Raw genomic sequence first — 19,364 nt, 5'->3', positions numbered from 1 at the left:
ACCCTTATTAGCTTGTTCATCTGTAAAAATGGGGATATGAACAGATATGGGTTTTTTTGAGGATGAAATTAGTTCCCGGTAAATGCCTGGTACTTTCTTCTAGATGTGTTGAAGGGTATTGATATAAACTAGAGCCCACTGGTAGTTCAGTCTACTTAGAAGCAGAACAGATATAGGTGATGGAGCTCATTCAGGGACAAGGAAACAGCTTTTTTCATTATGCTTCTGGATATTTAGCCATGTATGTAAGCTCTGACATGCCTCACTCTTTTCCCCTCCTGTCTTACAGTTTGGGAAGGTGGTAGCGTATGGGATCTTCCCCTGGACACCACCACTCCGGGACCTGCCCTTGAACAGCTTCAGCAGATGGAGAAGGCCAAGGCTGCAAAGGTCTGAAACTCATTCTTCCATAGCAGTGCATGCTTTCCAACCGCAGCTCGTAGACGTTTGTTTATTGATGTCTCTATTTCTCTAGCTACTTATACATGTTTCCTTTTAGTTCACGGCTACGTAGCTGGTTTAAGCACACTCATACTCTGTCATTATTGTGCCGCCTTCTCCCCAAAAAGACCTCACAACAATTTAAAGTAACAAGTTTAAATTAAATCAATTAAAATTGGTTTGTCGACACATTAATGATCATGGTGGTATGTTACGTTATTCATGGTATAAATTCTTGTAAGATCATAAGAAAATATCCACTACATAGCTTATTATAAGACCCTTGGTCTGAGGCTTGAGTTCCCACATTGAATCTTTATGGTGGTGTTTGTTTACGCCTCTTAGTGCCTAAGACATGCAGCTGAAAAGCTCAACATTAATATTACATTCTGTGTTCTATTCACATCTTCTGGAGGAGCTAGGAATCTTGAATTTTGGTTTTAGTACTTGTCAGAAGAGGTTGTCTGTGAACCCTTAGTGTTATTGAAATGATTTCTGGGTTCTCATGCCTCCGAGAAAATCTTATTCCTATTTTATGTTTAGTGCATTCTTATCCCGAGGTAGTGACAGTATCCTTAGAGTGCCCAGAATATGAAATGAGTTCAGAGTCAGGATTTGTCTCCATATGAGTGACAGACCATAATTCAAACAATTCTTGAGTTTGTTCTTGTTCCATAGCGCTTTGTGCTGGGAACACATAGATGATGAAAGTGTGCATTCTTGTCTGGTGTGTGTGTGTGTTGGGGGCGTTGGGAAGATGATGACACAGGCAAGCAACACAAGGAAGCACATGGGCCAGCTACCTAGCAGGAGAGGTGGGGATCAGGAATCGGGTGACACTTTGGATGGATGGTAATACCTGAGCCCGTTTCACTTGAAGGGTAGTAGGATTTAGCTCAGTTGAAGGGTTTTGGGTTGACAGAGTAGAAGGAGGTGAAAATTAAACTGCAGTTGGAGGAAACAAGACCTGTAAAGGCTAGAAGTGTATGAGAACATCCTGGCACAGCAAACAGTTAAATAATTTGGTCCAGTCTAGAGCTGGTGTGTCTGAGGAATAAATGATGAGAGAGATTAAAGAAGATGAGGCAGGCCAATCAGGAGGATCCTTACCCGTGTCACGTTAAAGACTTAGGATTTATTTTCAAGGTGAAGGATGGTATTAAATGTAAGCCTGGGAGTGATTTTTTTTGGTGGAGGTTGGATGTTGAACTGGGGACTCTGGGCAAAATAGGATGCTGGGAAACCAGGTAAGAGACTGTTAGGAATGTGGATGAGAAAGTAAAGGCCTGAATTATATGTGTGGCAATAGGACTGGAGATTAGGGGCTGGATTTGACTAGTATTGGGGAATTATACATGATAGAGTTTGTTAAGTGGTTGATCTTCAGATTTTAAAGAACTCCTGTAATTTTTCAACAACGTTGCGGTTGAAACCTTGTTAGACACATTGTTAGATCTTCAATCAGAAAATCCTTTGTAGGGATGAGCAAAGAAACGCCATCCCAAGAGAATTCTGATGTTACTCTCAACACAGGCCACTCTCCCACATATAGGAGATGTGCAGTAGTAGTATGGAGCGAAGAGACAGGTAAAAAGTAGGGGTGAGTGCATCCAGCTTAGAAGAGCATAAAACTTTCTGGTTCCTATGACATAGCAGAGCTTAGAGCTCTCACAGAGTTGCTTTCATCAGCCACTTGCACTACACGTTAACTGAGTGAATGGTGGTGTCTCCACCTTCCAGTGTCTGCACTGACCAGCTCCTAACAGTACTGGTCAGTGATGTTGGAGTGTTCTGTGCTTGGCCTCAAGTTTCTAAGAGCACCCTTGTGTAACCACAGCTAGAGCAGGAGAGAAGAGAGGCAGAAATGAGGGCAAAACGGGAAGAGGAGGATCGAAAGAGGCAAGAAGAACTCCGGAGACAACAGGAGGAAATTCTTCGGAGACAGCAGGAGGAAGAAAGGAAAAGGCGCGAGGAAGAAGAGCTTGCCCGAAGGAAACAGGTATGTCTGAGAACTCTGCTTGTACGATTAGCACTGAAGGAGGGCCTGCGGGACATCTTGCTCACTCCCGTCATTTCACAGGTCATAGTTCTCCTGGAGAAGGCTCCCCTAAGGCATCAGGGAGTTAGCAGGATTGGGATTAGAATTTTAGGAGACTCACTTCCCTTTAGGAAAAATGTCTGTCACCCACTAACACCCACTGGAGGGATATTCTTCAGTCCTAGTAACTCATTGGAGTTGATTGCTTTTACGTATTTCCTGGGGTTTTATAAACCAGTTAGATTTCAGAAGTAATTAAGTCCTGAAGTATTTATAACCAGTGACACTGAATGTTTTTCATGTTTTGTGGCCACTTGTATTTCTTTTTTGGGAATTCTTTATTATGTGCTTGGACCTTTTTCTACTGGGATTTTTAAAGATCCCATTTGAAAGAATCCACTCTGAAACAGCCCCAGTGTCTAGCCTTTGCTTCACATTTCCTTCTTGTTTTTTGCCCTAAGAGGAACTCTGAAAAAAGGCATCCATGTCATGCTGAGATTAGCTTAGACCTAGTAGTATTTCGTAGAGTCACACTCTACGTTAGCAATGTAAGGACTTTAAGAAGTATTGCAGTAAAGAGATCTGTCTAATTCTGTGTTGCTAATTATTTCTTCCTAAGTTATTTTGACAGTGAGACCCTTTTCTGTATATTTAATATCCGTGAGACTTTAGTTCTAGCAACGTGTTCTGAGACACGTGGCTTTATTCAATACTTTTGACTGGAAAACTTCTCTACCTCACCAGGCATTTTTGGTGGCTATGTTGGTTTGACTTCTCTATGCCTTAGGTTCTCATTTGATTAAAAAAATAGGGACTAATGGTAGCAACAGAGAAACCGAAGCCTGCGTCCTTTTTAGTGTTAATCAGGAAGTGATGTAGCTAATGTAGAAACCAGGATGGACTTTGCACGTAGTGCTATTCAACTATTAATATTTTAAATACAAATTATTTTAACTCTTAATATACCTACTCCCCAGCTCACATATATACTTTTTGCCCTAGATCCTGGTTAGATACTTTTTATATATACTGTTAACAGGATCTTAGCAGCACATAGCCTGTTTCTTTCCAGATTATGATGTAATATATTAATTGAGATGCACGCACACGTGCGCACACACACTTGCTTTTTTTTTTAATTTAGGAGGAGGCTCTGCGACGCCAGAGGGAGCAGGAAATTGCATTACGGCGACAACGAGAAGAGGAAGAAAGACAGCAGCAAGAAGAAGCTCTTAGAAGACTGGAGGAAAGGAGAAGAGAAGAGGAAGAAAGGCGGAAGCAGGAAGAATTGTTACGCAAGCAGGTGATCAGATGGTTTGCTCTTCTCATTGCTTCTTTGAAGCTAGGAATTAGTGATTAAGAAAGTATTAGGATATTAGGAGAGCCTGTCTAAAACTTTTTCAGGTTGCTGCAAATTACCAAAAGAGATCTAACTGACTCTTAGTACTTTTGTGATAACCATCCCACATGTAATTATAAAAGCTGAACGAAATGTCAAGGAATCAAAACAAACAAAAAACGAGGGCACCAGAGAAAAATTGAAGGCCTGCTCTTAAAAAACCAAACGTGAGATCTGGAGGTTGACAACTTTTTGCCTTAGGGTACTCCCCAGTTCACACTTTTAGAGTGCACAGTTCCTTGCTGCTTAGTAAATCCATAAGTTGATGGCAGCGATGACCATTATCTGATTCTGCTGTAACCATGCCATTCTGCTGTTACGGGCAGCCAGAATCCCTAAAGCCTTTCATTTTAATGTTTAAGAACGGAGGTAGATTTTTTTTATTAGTAGATTTTCTTTTTAGATCAGTTGGAGATTTTCAGAAAAATTGGGATGATAGTGCAGTTTCCCCTATTATTATTTTACATTAGTATGGTACATTTGTTATAATAAACCAATATTGACACATTAATAAATCAATATTGATGGATTATTATTAACTGAAGACCATAGTTTATTAACGTTTCTTCAGCTTTCCCCCAGTGTCCCTTTTCTGTTCCAGGATCTTATCCAGAATATTTCATTTAGTTGTCATGTCTCCTTAGCTTGTTCTTGGCTGTGACAGTTTCTCAGACTTCCCTTGTTTTTGATGACTTTGGCAGTTTTAAGGAATACTGGTCAGTGGATTGTAGGGTAACACTCTATCGGAGTTTGTTTGAAGATTTTCTCACAATCAGACTGGAGTTATGGGTGTTTCAGAAGAAGATCACAGAAGTTAAGTACCATTTTCATCACATACCAAGGGTACATATTACTAACATGACTTATGGTTATTGATGTTGACATTGATTACCTGGCTGCAGTAGTGCTTGTCAGGTATCTCCACTGTAAAGTTACTCTTTTTCCCCCTTACTGTACTCTTTGGAAGGAAGTCACCATGTACAGCAGTCCACACTTAGGGGTGTAGGTTTTTGTTTGTTGGTTGGATTGACACGAAGCTGGAGATTACCTGCTTTTGCTTAAGTTCTTGATTGAAACTCTTTGAGAAATCTAAATTCTTTAGAGGTAGATAGATAAGTTCCAGGTTAGATTCTTTGGTTTATTCATTTAACAGTTAATAGATTTTGTTAATATACTATATGCCAGTTGTTATGATTGTTTGCTGATAGAGTCCAAAACTTTTAAAGAAATTGTTTCTGTACTCAAGAAGCTCACAGACTATGTAGGTAATGATTTTACAAGAAATAAATGCCACATTTTGGATGCTTTCAGCTGAAAAATCAAAATATTCACCTAAAAATGGCTTAAACATTAGATAATGGTACTGCCTCACACATCAAGGTGTTCTTTGGAAATAAGGCAGTTAAACATGAATTTCAGTGACTCAGTGATATCATTAAGGATCCAGGTCCTTGGCATGCTTCTCCTCTGTCATCTCCTGGTGTGTTGACTTTTCCACCTGATGGTGCACACTCTGCTCTACCATTTCTTGGTATGTTGACCTTTTTTTTTGGCTGCAATGGGTCTTAGTTGTGGCACATGGGATCTTCATTGCAGTGTGTGGGCTCTTTGTTCTGGCACGCGGGCTTCTCTCTAGTTGTGGTGCGTTGGCTCAGTAGTTGCAGCTCGCAGGCTTAGTTGCCGGTGGCACGTGGGATGTTAGGTCCCCGACCAGGGATCAAAACCATGTCCCCTGCATTGGAAGGTGGATTCTTAACCACTGGACCACCAGGGAAATCCCGGTGTATTGACTTTTGAGTTCATATTTTTTGCCTAATGGTTAGGAGTTTTGGATATGATACCATACCCTGTACCCAAAAAGGGAGTGACTCTTCTCTCATGCTTCTTTCCTTTTGTTTGGGAAGAATATCTTTTCTGGAAGCATCCCTTTGGCCTAAATCACATCACATGGCTGTCCCTGTTTACACTGGAAGCTTAAAAAGCAAAATCTGGCATTTTAAACCTCTGATGTGACAGGAGGGTCTGTCTGCAAAGAAGCAACCTAGAAGGAATTTTTGCTGGATAGGTAGTAACAGTTGCTGCCACAGATGGGCTAAGAGCAGACAGAGAGAGGAGGACAAGGTATACTTGGGCATAATCAAAAGGCAGAGGGGAAGTCTACCTCCTGAAGGCTAGGGAAGTACTCGTAGAGTGGCTGGTGTCTGCCCTGAGTCCTGGAGAATGGAGGGGAATGTGCTGTCTGGATAAGCTAGGCAGGGGTCCCCAACCCCCGGGATCTAATGCCTGATGCTCTGAGGTGGAGTGGATATAATAATAACAGAAATAAAGTGCACAATAAATGCAATGAGCTTGAATCATCCCGAAGCCACCTCACCCCCATCCCCAGTCCTTGGAAAAATTATCTGCCACGAAAACGGTCCCTGGTGCCAAAAAGGTTGGGGACCGCTGAGCTCTAGAGCATTGCAGGTGCAGTAATCAGACTGCACGGAGGAAGGCCAAGAAAATTCCACGGGGCACATGGAATGGTTTTGAGGGAGGGAAGCAGAAGGAAAATGAGCCAGGGTACTGCAGAAAGTAGTAGAGGGGTAGAGGATGGGTCAAAGAGAGACCTTCCAAGGGGCCTGTGAGCCATAACGGGTGAGAACCTGGCATGGAATTAAGTGGTTTTGTAAAGTTGCTTTGGGTCCGGAACTGGCTGAGGCTTGCCTGGTAATCTGTATTCTTGCAGGTCCTGATAGCTCTTTGCACTCAGCACCCTGAAAAGCTATCTCTGCCTCAATGTTGGAACAGTTTCCAAGAGACTTGCCTGCAGTTTGTGGTGATCTCTAAGAGATCAGTACTTACACAGATGTTCAAAGTGACATTTCTTTTATGTAGAAATCAGCAAATAAATTAAACATGATAATTATCCTGTAAGCATGCCTCTGACTGAAGCCTTGAAAAGTGATTCAGATTTTTTTTTTAAAACACAGTTAAATTTTATTATCATTTACTTTTCCTTCTGGGAAGGAAGAGGAGGCTGCGAAATGGGCCCGGGAAGAAGAAGAAGCCCAGCGTCGATTAGAGGAGAACCGGCTGCGAATGGAAGAGGAGGCAGCCAGACTCCGGCATGAGGAGGAGGAACGGAAGAGGAAAGAGCTGGAGCTCCAGCGGCAGAAGGAGTTAATGCGCCAGAGGCAGCAGCAGCAAGAGGCTCTCCGGAGGTTGCAGCAGCAACAGCAGCAGCAACAGCTGGCGCAGATGAAGGTGAAGCCTAGACACCAGCTAGACCACGCCAGACCATCCGTAGGAGCTACTTGTTAGCGTTTTTTTTTAGTTAAGTAGGTGCTGGCAGTGCAGTAGCAGTGAAACAGTGTACATTTTTTATGTTAAATATTGCTTGCTACCTTCGTTTTTTGATCAAGGAAACAATACGATGCATTGTACTTTGTGTTAGGCATTTTAAACAAGGGAAGAATAAATAAAAGAGGGTAGGACACGAGCAGTGATGCAGGCACAACCAAGTAAGTCTGTATGGTTCATAAATTTAAACATTGGAGTGCCTACTCTGTATCATTTCAGCACTGCTAAGACAAAGATAAATGAGACAAGGCAACTGTCCTCAGAGAGCTCATAGACTTATGAGGGCAAGAAACATAAACATTTGGATGTGTAAGCGGGAACCATCATACAGGGCTTGAAACATAGCTGACTGTGGGGGTTTATTGAAAGTTGGATTGAGGTGATGTGTGCAAAATGTTGTTTTAGGAGGATTCAAAGCATTATTTGAAATAAGTAGAAAGTGAGACTGGGAGACCAGTAAAGAGAGTGTGATGGTGGTGGTAAGAATGAGTAGGGCCAGAGGATGAGAATTGGCATAATAGCAATCAGCAAGACTTAGTGGTTCTCTGGATCTGAGGGACAAGGGCAGAAGTTGGAATGGCTCTTAGATGGTAAGCCTCCAATGACTGGGAAAGTAGTGGGACTGTTGATGAACTCTGAGTAATTGGAGAGGGAGAAGCAGGTTTATGGTAGAGTCTGCATAACTTCTCATGGGGTGTATGGCTAGCCATAAGGCTTAGTGTCTGTCCCCTGTCTTCAGGGAGCTCATGGGATAAAGACATAAACAGAAAATTAGAATACAGGGGGGTGGGTGTAGTAAGAGAGGGGGCATGAAGCAGTAATTCTCAGGGTGTGATCACCTGGGAATTTGTTAGGAATGCGCATTCTTGGGCCCTACCCCAGACCTACTGAATCAGAACCTCTTAGGACTGGGACCCAGCAATCTTGTTTGAATAAGCCCTCCAGGGATTCTGCTGCTCACTAATATGTGAGAACCACTGTCCACCTGAGAAGTTAGGGAAGGCTTCCTGAAAGAAGATAACTTCTAAACCTGAGTCATTAAGGGAGGGAAAAATTAAATTTAAAGAAAAAAAAAAAAGTCAGACAGTTTGGGGAATAGAGGGTGTTTGTGAGAGCAGACTGAAGTTGCTGGAGAGTGAGGTATGAGATAAGTGTGGGCAGGGTTCATATCACCATGGGCTGTATATACTCTATTAAGAAATTAGGACCTAGAGTGGTAAAAAGAATTTTCAGCTAGGAAATAACACTGCTAGATTTACAGGAGGGAATAAGTCACTTTGAGAGCTAAATAGGAGATGGACTGGAACAAAACTGGAGGTCAGTAGACCAGTTGAGAGGGGGTGATGGAGTTGTCTAGGCAAGGAATAGAAAAGTTTGATCTAAGCCTAGGGGTGGCAAGATTGGAAAGGAGGAGTTGGAGAAGCTGCTAATAACTGAGTGCTTGCTTTGTGTCAGGCACGTACTGACAGTTTTCCATTTTTTTTTCACAACCACCCTTATAAAGCTTAGATATTAATACCTGTGTTTTACCAAAGAGGAGAAATGTTAAGAAGCTAAGTCGCTTGCCTTGGGTCCAGCTGAGAGTTGATAGCACTGCCCTGTATTAGAACCCATGAGCCTATGGCTCCAGGGCCTCGAAAAGGCTGTCAAAAGACTTTCTTAAGAGGCCCTACATCCCAGGATGTGGTGACTGATCAGAATATGAGGGTGAGAGAGAAGACAAAGGCAGGGGTAACTTCCAGATCTCTAACTTTTCTGTGTCTTTTGTTTGTCTGGTTTTGCCCTCCTATTCTCCCATGAAGACTGTAGAGCTACTTTATGGATAAGCATTCTGATTGAAGATAAAGAGCTCAAGATGGTTATGAGGAATTGCTGAAGGCTCTCGTGAGAAAAAAGCTTTTTAAAACGGCTTTATTTAGATATAATTCACATACCATGCAATTCAATCAGTTAAAGTATACAATTCAGTGGTTTTTAGCATATTTATAGATAGGTGCAACCATCAACACAATAGATTTTAGAACATTTTCATTACCACCCCCCAAACCCTCTAACTGTCACACCCCAGCCCCTATTTTCCCCTAACTTAGGGCTAAGTAACCCCTAATCTACTTTCTGTCTTTATTCTGTCTTGCCTATTTCTAGACATTTCAGATCAATGGAATCATATAATATGTGGTCTTTTGTGACTGGCTTCTTTCATTTAGCATAATGTTTTAAGGTTCTTGTAACATATATCAGTACTTTTCCCCCTTTTTTATAGTTGAATAATATTCCATTATGTGGATATGCCAGATTCTGTGTATTCATTCATCAGTTGATGGACATTTGAGCTGTTTCTACCTTTTGGCTTTTATGACTACTGCTGCCTTAAGTATTCATGTACAAGTTTTATGTGGATATATATACACACACACACACACACATATATATATATATATTTAGAAGTGTAATTCCTGGGTCATATAATAACAGTGTGTTTACTGGTTTGAGGAACTGCCAGACTGTTTTCCAAAGTGGCTGCACCATTTTACGTTGAGTGTATGAGGGTTCAAGTTTCTCCACATCCTCATCAACCCATATTATGTGACTTTTTGATTATAGCCATCCTAGTAGGTGTCAAGTGAGAACTTGTGATTTTGGTTTGCATTTCCCTGGTGACTTGTGATGTTGAGCATGTTTTTATGTATTTATCGACCATTTGTATATCTTCTTTGAAGAAATGTCTATTTAAATCCTTTGCCTATTTTTTTAAATTAATTAATTAATTTTATTTACTTATTTTTGGCTGCGTTGGGTCTTCCTTGCTGCGTGCATGCTTTCTGTAGTTGGGGTGAGCGGGGGCTACTCTTCGTTGCAGTGAGTGGGCTTCTCATTGCATTGGCTTCTCTTGTGAGGAGCACGGGCTCTAGGCACACGGGCTTCCGTAGTTGTGGCTCACGGGCTCTAGAGCGCAGGCTCAGTAGTTGCAGCGCACGGGCTTAGTTGCTCCGCGGCATGTGGGAACTTCCCGGACCAGGGCTTGAACCCTTGTCCCCTGCTGCATTGGCAGGCGGATTCTTAACCACTGCGCCACCAGGGAAGCCCTCCTTTGCCTATTTTTAAACTGGGTTGTCTTTTTCTTACTGAGTTTTTTAAGGGTTCTTTATATGTTCAATATTTAAGTTCTGTATCAAATGATTTAAAAATACTTTCTATTATTTGTTTTTTTTCACCTCCATATCTATAGTGTCCTTTGATGCACAAAAGTTTTAAATTTTTTTTTTTTTTTTCTGTACGCGGGCCTCTCACTGTTGTAGCCTCTCCCGTTGCGGAGCACAGGCTCCGGACGCGCAGGCTCAGTGGCCATGGCTCACGGGCCCAGCCGCTCTGCGGCATGTGGGATCTTCCTGGACCTGGGCACGAACCCGTGTCCCCTGCATCAGCAGGCGGACTCTCAACCACTGCGCCACCAGGGAAGCCCAAAAGTTTTAAATTTTGATGAAGTCCAAATTACTTACTTTTGTTGTTGTTGCTTGTGCTTTTGTTGTCATATCTAAGAATTGCTAAATCTGAGGTCATAAAGTTTACAGAATCCCATGTTTTCTTCTAAGACTTTGTAGTTTTAGCTCTTTGATCCATTTTGAGTTAATTTTTGTAAATTATGTGAGGTAAGGGTTTGACTTCATTCTTTTGCATGTGATTTATCTGGTTGTCCTAGCACCATTTGTTGAAAAAACTGTTCTTTGTCCACTGAATGGCTGTGGTGCTCGTCTTAAAAATTAGGCATGTGGGTTCATTTCTGCACTCTGAATTCTAGTCAGGTGATCTGTGTGATCGCTATGCTAGTAACACACTGCTTTGACATTACTATTGCTTTGTAGTTAAGTTTGAAATCAGTGTGAGTCCTCCAGATTTGTTCTTTTTTTTCCATATTGTTTTGGCTCTCCTGTGTTTCAATTCCATATGAATTTTAGAATGAGTTTGTCAGTTTTCACAAAGAAGCCAACTGGGATTCTGATAGGGATTGCATTAACTCTGTAAGATCAGTTTGGGGAGTTTTGACATCTTAACAATATTAAGTCTTCTAATCCATAAACATGGGATGTTTTTATATTTATTTAGATCTTCTTGAATTTCTTTTCAGTATTTTATAGTTTTTAGAGTATAACTTTTCTACTTCTTTTGTTAAATTTATTCTTAAGTATTTTGCCTTTCTGATGGTATTATAAATGGAATTTTCAAAATTTCATTTTCAGATTGTTCTTTGCAAGTGTATAGATGTACAGTTGATTTTTGTATATTGAGCTTGTATTCTGAAATCTTGCTGGACTGGTTAATTAATAGTGTCTTAGTGGATTCATTAGGATTTTCTGTACACAAGATCATGTTATCTGCAAATAGAGGTAGTTTTACTACTTTTTCCCCCAGTCTTTTATTTCTTTTTCTTGCCTGATTGCCCTGGCTAGAACCCCAGTACAGTGTTTAATAGAAATGGCAAGTGTGAATGTTCTTGTCTTATTTCCGATCTTGGGTTGATGTGGGGGAACACATCCAGTCTCTCACCATTAAATTTAATGTTAGCTGTGTGTTTTTTGTAGATGCCCTTCGTTAGGCTGAAGGAGTTGAGGATTTTTATGTCCATGTTCATAAGAGGTATTTGTCTGTAGTGTGTGTTTGTTTTCCCCTTGTGATTTCTTTGGTTTTGGTGTCAGGGTAATGCTGGCCTTGAAGAATGAGTCAGGAAATGTTCCCTCCAATTTTTTGGAAGGGTTTGTGAAGAATTTGTATTAATTCTTTAAATGCTTGGTAGAGTTCAGTGGTGATGAAACCATTTGTGCTTGGGCTTTTATTTGTGGATAGTTTTTTGATTACTAATTCCATGTCTTTACTTCTAATAGGTCTATTTGGATCATCTGTTTCTTCTTGAGTTAGTTTTGGTTAGTTTATATCTTTATAGAAATCTGTCTTTTTCATCTAGATTATCTAATTGATTGGCAAGCACTTGTTCATAGTATTCCTTTGTATTTCTTTTTGTTCCTGTAAGATCAGTAGTGATGTGCTTCTTTTATTTCTGATTGTAGTAATTTGAGTCTGTTGGGGTTTTTTCCTCATGGACAATCAGGTTAAGTCGGTTTTGTTGATATTTTTAGAGAACTGGTTTTTGGTTTCATTGATTTTTCTCTTATCTAGTTCATTAATTTCTTCTTTCATCTTTATTATTTCTTGCCTTCTGCTTGCTGTAAGTTTAGTTTGCTCTTTTTCTCTAGTATCTCAGGGTAGAAGGTTAGTTTTTTATTCATTTGATATCTTTCTTCTTTCTCAATTAGGCATTTGCAGTTATAAATTGCTTTAGCTGCTACCCATAAGTTTTGATTTCTTCCATTAATCCATTGGTTATTTAGGAGTGTTTTAGTTTCACTTATTTGAGAGTTTCCAAAGTTTGTTTCTTACTCATTTCTGATTTTGTTCCATTGTGATCAGAGAACATACTTTGTATATTTCTATTCTTTTAAATGAATTATTGAAGTTTAGTTTTATGTCTTAGAATAAAGTTTTATTTCTGGCATAAAGTTTTACCTTCTTTAGGTCTATCCTGAAGAATGTTCCATGTTCACTTGAGAAGAACGTATAGTCTACTCTTGTTGAGTGGAGTGTTCAATAGATGTTTACTAGGTCTAGTCAGTTTATAGCGTTGTTCAAGTCTTCTAGTTCCTCATTGATCTTGTAGTTGTTTTGCCTCTTACTGAACGTGGAGTATTGAAGTCTCGAAGTATTACTGTTGAATTGTATATCTCCTTCTATTTCTGCCATTTCTTGCTTCATGTATTTTGGTGCTCTCTTGTTAGGTGCATATATGTTTATAATTGTTATATATGTTCCTGCTGGATTGACCCTTTTATTATCATAAAATGTTCCTCTTTATCTCTATTAACATTTTTTTCGTTTTAAAGTATGTTTTGTCTGATAATGGTATAGTGATTCCAGCTCTCTTCTGGTTGCTGTTTGCCTGATAAATCTTTGTTTATTCTTTTACTTTTGATCTGTTTATACCTTTGAATATAAATTACGTCTTTTTTAGACAGTATAGTTCAATCTTATTTTCTTATCCAGTCTGATAATCTCTGCCTTTTTATTGGATTCTTTAACCTATTCACATTTAATGATATTATTGATATAGTTGGATTTATATCTGCCATTTAACTTTCTGTTTTTTACATCCTTTCTGTTTCTCTGTTCTTCTTTTACTGCTTCTTTTTGCGTTAAGTAAATTATTTTCTAATGTAGCATTTTAATATCCTTAATGATTTTCATCACTGTATTTTCCAGTTTGACACAGATATGCTACTCTCTTAAAGCTCTGTTCCTTTTTTCTCCTTTTTGTAGTATTTTTGTTGTATCACATCTTGTAAATGTTACAAATGCAATGATAAAATGTTATATTTATTCCTTTATATTGTCTCTTAAAGACGCTGAGAGAAGGGAAGCAAGTATGTATGTATAGCTTTCGTTATATAACCTTATTTATCATTTCTGCTTCTCTTAAATTGTACCTGTGGATTCAAGTTACCATATGGAGTCATTAGCTTACTACAGCTTTGTTTTCACTTAACTCCTTTGTGCCATTTTTGACATATTAGATTTTTGTATGTTATAGGTCCAACAATATATATATATACATTGTTTTATGCGGTTGCTTTTAAAATCAGTTAAAAAAGGAAGAAATGTACATGTACTACTGTTTTTTATAATTATATAATTAATTTTATTGGTGCTCTTCGCTTTCTCATGCGGATTCAGACTATTTTCTAGGGTCACTTGCTTTTAGCCTGAAGAACTTCCTTTAGTATTTCTTGTAAGGTGAGTCTGCTGGCAACAAATTTTCTAATTTTATCTGGGAATGTCTTTATTTCTCCTTCATTTTTGAAAAGTAGCTTTACTGAATATAGAAATCTTGGTTGACAGTTTTTGTTCATTTGAAGACTTTGAATATCTTATCCCACTGCCTTCTGGCCTTCATTGTTTCTGATGAGAAGTCAGATGTTGATTTTATTGGGATTCCCTAGTAAGTGATAATTTGTTTTTCCTCCTTATTGCTGCTTTCAAGATTTTCTCCTTGTTTTTGGCTTTCAGCGTTTTTACCATGATAATGTCTATTTGTGGATCTCTTTGGGTTTATCCTATTGGGAGTTTGTTCAGCTTCTTGGATATGTAGATTAATGTTTTTTCTATAAATTTGAGATTTAGGTCACAATTTTTCTGCTCCTCTTTCCTCTTCTTCTGATACTTGCATTATGCACATGTTGGTGCACTCAGTGGTATCTCACATTTCTCTAAGGCTCTCCATTTTTCTTTATTCTTTTTTTCTCTGTTCTTTGGATTGCATAATCTCTGTTGCTCTCTCTTCAAGTTCACTAAATTCTTTTGCCAGTTCAGATATACTTTTGAGCTCCTGCAGTGATTTTTCATTTCAGTTATTACGTTTTTGAACTCCAGAATTTCCTTTTGGTTCTTTTTTTTTTTTTATGTGGTACGCGGGCCTCTCTGTTGTGGCCTCTCCCGTTGCGGAGCGCGGGCTCAGCGGCCATGGCTCACGGGCCCAGCCGCTCCGCGTCATGTGGGATCCTCCTGGACCGGGGCACGAACCCGTGTCCCCTGCATCGGCAGGCGGACTCTCAACTACTGCGCCACCAGGGAAGCCCTAGTTATCTATTTTATACATATTAGTGTATATATGTCAATCCCAATCTCCCAATTCATCACACCACCACCCCACCCTCCTGCCGCGTACCCCCCCTTGGTGTCTATACATTTGTTCTCTACATCTGTGTCTCAATTTCAACCCTGCAGATCGGTTCATCTGTACCATTCTAGGTTCCACATATATGTGTTAATATATAATATCTGTTTTTCTCTTTCTGACTTACTTCACTCTGTATGACAGTCTCTAGATTCATCCACATCTCTACAAGTGACCCAGTATCGTTCCTTTTTATGGCTGAATAATATTCCATTGTATATATGTACCCCATCTTCTTTATCCATTCGTCTGTCGATGGGCATTTAGGTTGCTTCCATGACCTGGCTATTGTAAATAGTGCTGCAGTAAACATTGGGGTGCATGTGTCTTTTTGAATTATGGTTTTCTCAGGGTATATGCCCAGTAGTGGGATTGCTGGGTCATATGGTAATTCTATTTTTCATTTTTTAAGGAACCTCCATACCGTTCTCCATAGTGGCTGTATCAATTTACATTCCCATCAACAGTGCAAGAGGGTTCCCTTTTCTCCACACCCTCTCCAGCATTTGTTGTTTGTAGATTTTCTGATGATGCGCATTCTAACTGGTGTGAGGTGATACCTCATTGTAGTTTTGATTTGCATTTCTCTAATAATTAGCGATGTTGAGCAGCTTTTCATGTGCTTCTTGGCCATCTGTATGTCTTCTTTGGAGAAATGTTTATTTAGGTCTTCTGCCCATTTTTGGATTGGGCTGTTTGTTTTTTTAATATTGAGCTGCATGAGCTGTTTATATATTTTGGACATTAATCCTTTGTCCATTGATTCGTTTGCAAATATTTTCTCCCATTCTGAGGGTTGTCTTTTTGTCTTGTTTCCTTTGCTTTGCAAAAGCTTTTAAGTTTCATTAGGTCCCATTTGTTTATTTTTGTTTTTATTTGCATTACTCTCGGAGGTGGATCAAAAAAGATCTTGCTGTGATTTATGTCAAAGAGTGTTCCTCCTGTGTTTTCCTCTAATAAGAGTTTTATACTGTCCGGTCTTACATTTAGGTCTCTAATCCATTTTGAGTTTATTTTTGTGTATGGTGTTAGGGAGTGTTCTAATTTCATTCTTTTACAAGTAGCTGTCCAGTTTTCCCAGCACCACTTATTGAAGAGGCTGTCTTTTCTCCATTGTATATCCTTGCTTCCTTTGTCATAGGTTAGTTCACCACAGGTGCGTGGGTTTATCTCTGGGCTTTCTATTCTGTTCCATTGATCTATATTTCTGTTTTTGTGGCAGTACCATATTGTCTTGATTACTGTAGCCTTGTAGTATAGTCTGAAGTCAGGGAGTCTGATTCCTCCAGCATCATTTTTTTCCCCTCAAGACTGCTTTGGCTATTTGGGGTCTTCTGTGTCTCCATACAAATTTTAAGATTTTTTTTGTTCTAGTTCTGTAAAAAATGCCATTGGTAGTTTGATAGGGATTGCACTGGATCTATAGATTGCTTTGGGTAGTTAGTCATTTTCACAATATTGATTCTTCCAATCCAAGAACATGGTGTATCTCTCCATCTGTTTGTGTCATCTTTAATTTCTTTCATCAGTGTCTTATAGTTTTCTGCATACAGGTCTTTTGTCTCCCTAGGTAGGTTTATTCCTGGGTATTTTATTCTTTTTGTTGCAATGGTAAATGGGAGTGTTTCCTTAATTTCTCTTTCAGATTTTTCGTCATTAGTATATAGGAATACAACAGATTTCTGTGCATTAATTTTGTATCCTGCTAGTCTACCAAATTCATTGATTAGCTCTAGTAGTTTTCTGGTAACATCTTTAGGATTCTCTATGTATAGCATCATGTCATCTACAAACAGTGACAGTTTTACTTCTTCTTTTCTGATTTGGATTCTTTTTATTTCTTTTTATTCTCTGATTGCCATGGCTAAGACTTCCAAAACTATGTTGAATAATAGTGGTGGGAGTAGACATCCTTGTCTTGTTTCTGATCTTAGAGGAAATGCTTTCAGTTTTTCACCGTTGAGAATGATGCTTGCTGTGGGTTTGTTGTATATGTTCTTTATTATGTTGAGGTAGGTTCCCTCTCTGCCCACTTTCTGGAGAGTTTTTATCGTAAGTGGGTGTTGAATTTTGTCAAAAGCGTTTTCTGCATCTATTGAGATGATCATAGGGTTTTTATTCTTCAGTTTGTTAATATGGTGTATCACATTGATTGATTTGCATATATTGAAGAATCCTTGCATCTCTGGGATAAATCCCACTTGATCATGGTGTATGATCCTTTTAATGTGTTGTTGGATTCTGTTTGCTAGTATTTTGTTGAGCATTTTTGCATGTATATTCATGAGTGATATTGGTCTGTGATTTTCTTTTTTTGTAATATCTTTGTCTGGCTTTGGTATCAGGGTGGCCTCATAGAATGAGTTTGGGAGTGTTCCTTCCTCCGCAATTTTTTGGAAGAGTTTGAGAAGGACGGGTGTTAGCTCTTCTCTAAATGTTTGATAGAATTCACCTGTGAACTCATCCAGTCCTGGACTTTTGTTTGTTGGAAGATTTTTTTTTTTTAAATAAATTTATTTTTATTTATTTATTTTTGGCTGTGTTGGGTCTTCGTTGCTGCGCCCGGGCTTTCTCTACTTGTGGCGAGCGGGGGCTACTCTCCGTTGCGGTGTGCGGGCTTCTCATTGCAATGGCTTCTCTTGTTGTGGAGCACGGGCTCTAGGCGTGCAGGCTTCAGTAGTTGTGGCGCACAGGCTTAGTTGCTCCGCGGCATGTGGGATCTTCCCAGACCAGGGCTCGAACCCGTGTCCTCTGCACTGGCAGACAGATTCTTAACCACTGAGTCACCAGGGAAGCCCTGTCAGAAGATTTTTAATCAGAGTTTCAATTTCCTTACTTGTGATTGGTCTGTTCATATTTTCTGTTTCTTCCTGGTTCAGTCTGGGAAGCTTATACCTTTCTAAGAATTTGTCCATTTCTTCCAGGTTGTCCATTTTATTGGCATAGAGTTGCTTGTAGTAGTCTCTTAGGATGCTTTGTATTTCTATGGTGTCTGTTGTAACTTCTCCTTTTTCATTTCTAATTTTATTGATTTGAGTCCTCTCCCTCTTTTTCTTGATGAGTTTGGCTAATGGTTTATCAATTTTGTTTATCTTCTCAAAAGAACCAGCTTTTAGTTTTATTGATCTTTGCTATTGTTTTCTTTGTTTCTGTTTCATTTATTTCTGCTCTGAACTTTATGATATCTTTCCTTCTGCTAACTTTGGGTTTTGTTTGCTCTTCTTTCTCTAGTTCCTTTAGGTGTAAGGTTAGATTGTTTATTTGAGATTTTTCTTGTTTCTTGAGGTAAGCTTGTATTGCTACAAACTTCCCTCTTAGAACTGCTTTTGCTGCATCCCATAGGTTTTGGATCATCGTGTTTTTGTTGTAATTTGTCTCTAGGTATTTTTTGATTTCCTCTTTGATTTCTTCAGTGATCTCTTGGTTATTTAGTAATGTATCGTTTAGCCTCTCTGTGTTTGTGTTTTTTACGTTTTTTCCCCTGTAATTCATTTCTAATCTCATAGATTATTTAAAAAATAGTCTCTGTATCTTTATTATTATTATTATTATTTTTTTTTTTTGCGGTACACGGGTCTCTCACTGTTGTGGCCTATCCCATTGCGGAGCACAGGCTCCGGACGTGCAGGCTCAGCAGCCACGGCTCACGGGCCCAGCCGCTCCGCGGCATGTGGGATCTTCCCGGACCGGGGCACGAACCCGTGTCCCCTGCATCAGCAGGCGGACTCTCAACCACTGCGCCACCAGGGAAGCCCTCTGTATCTTTATTGATATTGTTTATTTGATGTGATATTGTTAACATGTCTACTTTTACTCCTTTAATCATGGTTTCCTTCTCTGAACATATTTATAAGACTTTGATGTCTTTGTTAAATCTGACATCTGATCGTTCACTATCACAGGCAGTTTCTATTGCCAGCTTTTTTCCTGGTATATAGATATACTTTCTTGCTAATGCACTGTAGCAGTTCTGGGTTCTGGTCCTCCCTCCACCCCCACTCATTATTATTATTTGTTTTGTGGCTAGCTAGATTAATTTAGTGAACTTCCCCGCCTCTCCCCCAATAGTGTGAAGCCTCTGCTGGGGCTTCTCTGGGGATGCAGCATTGGGTATGCTCACAGTCACTCTGGGCTGACAGTGGTTTGGGCTGGGCTCTCCTTGACTGTCTTGTTCCACATTTAGGCTGTTAAACTCCACTAGTTGCTAACTGGATTATTCTCTTCTCAGAAGAACCCTTGGGCATAAAATGTTCCAAAAGCCTGATCCAATCAAACTCAAGCTCTTTTGAAGAGGTACTTCCTGAGGTTTATATTTGAGATTTGTTCTGACCCTAGGCAGACTCCTTCTAGCTTGGTTCTCTGAG

At 39.6% G+C, this 19,364-nt stretch overlaps 1 protein-coding gene across 8 annotated transcripts in view; it reads left to right on the top strand.

Moving 5' to 3' along the window:
* The window catches only part of GIGYF2 (GRB10 interacting GYF protein 2), a 126,600-nt gene that overhangs the window by 91,340 nt on the left and 15,896 nt on the right, over window positions 1-19,364 (top strand). For 7 of the 8 annotated variants that reach the window (XR_002174011.3, XM_019923509.3, XM_019923512.3 and 4 more), the window contains 4 exons: window positions 290-390; window positions 2,279-2,440; window positions 3,624-3,782; window positions 6,888-7,124. Coding sequence is in view for 7 of the 8 variants with exons in the window: in XM_019923509.3 (XP_019779068.1) it covers window positions 290-390; window positions 2,279-2,440; window positions 3,624-3,782; window positions 6,888-7,124 (659 nt within the window). In the remaining variant the exon portion in view is untranslated. The remainder of the gene's footprint in view (window positions 1-289; window positions 391-2,278; window positions 2,441-3,623; window positions 3,783-6,887; window positions 7,125-19,364) is intronic. The other variant, XM_019923516.3, reaches the window with a different exon arrangement.

The sequence above is a fragment of the Tursiops truncatus genome, chromosome 7, assembly GCF_011762595.2.
Source record: "Tursiops truncatus isolate mTurTru1 chromosome 7, mTurTru1.mat.Y, whole genome shotgun sequence".
NCBI lineage: Eukaryota > Metazoa > Chordata > Mammalia > Artiodactyla > Delphinidae > Tursiops > Tursiops truncatus.
This window is presented reverse-complemented; position numbering and strand designations above follow the sequence as displayed.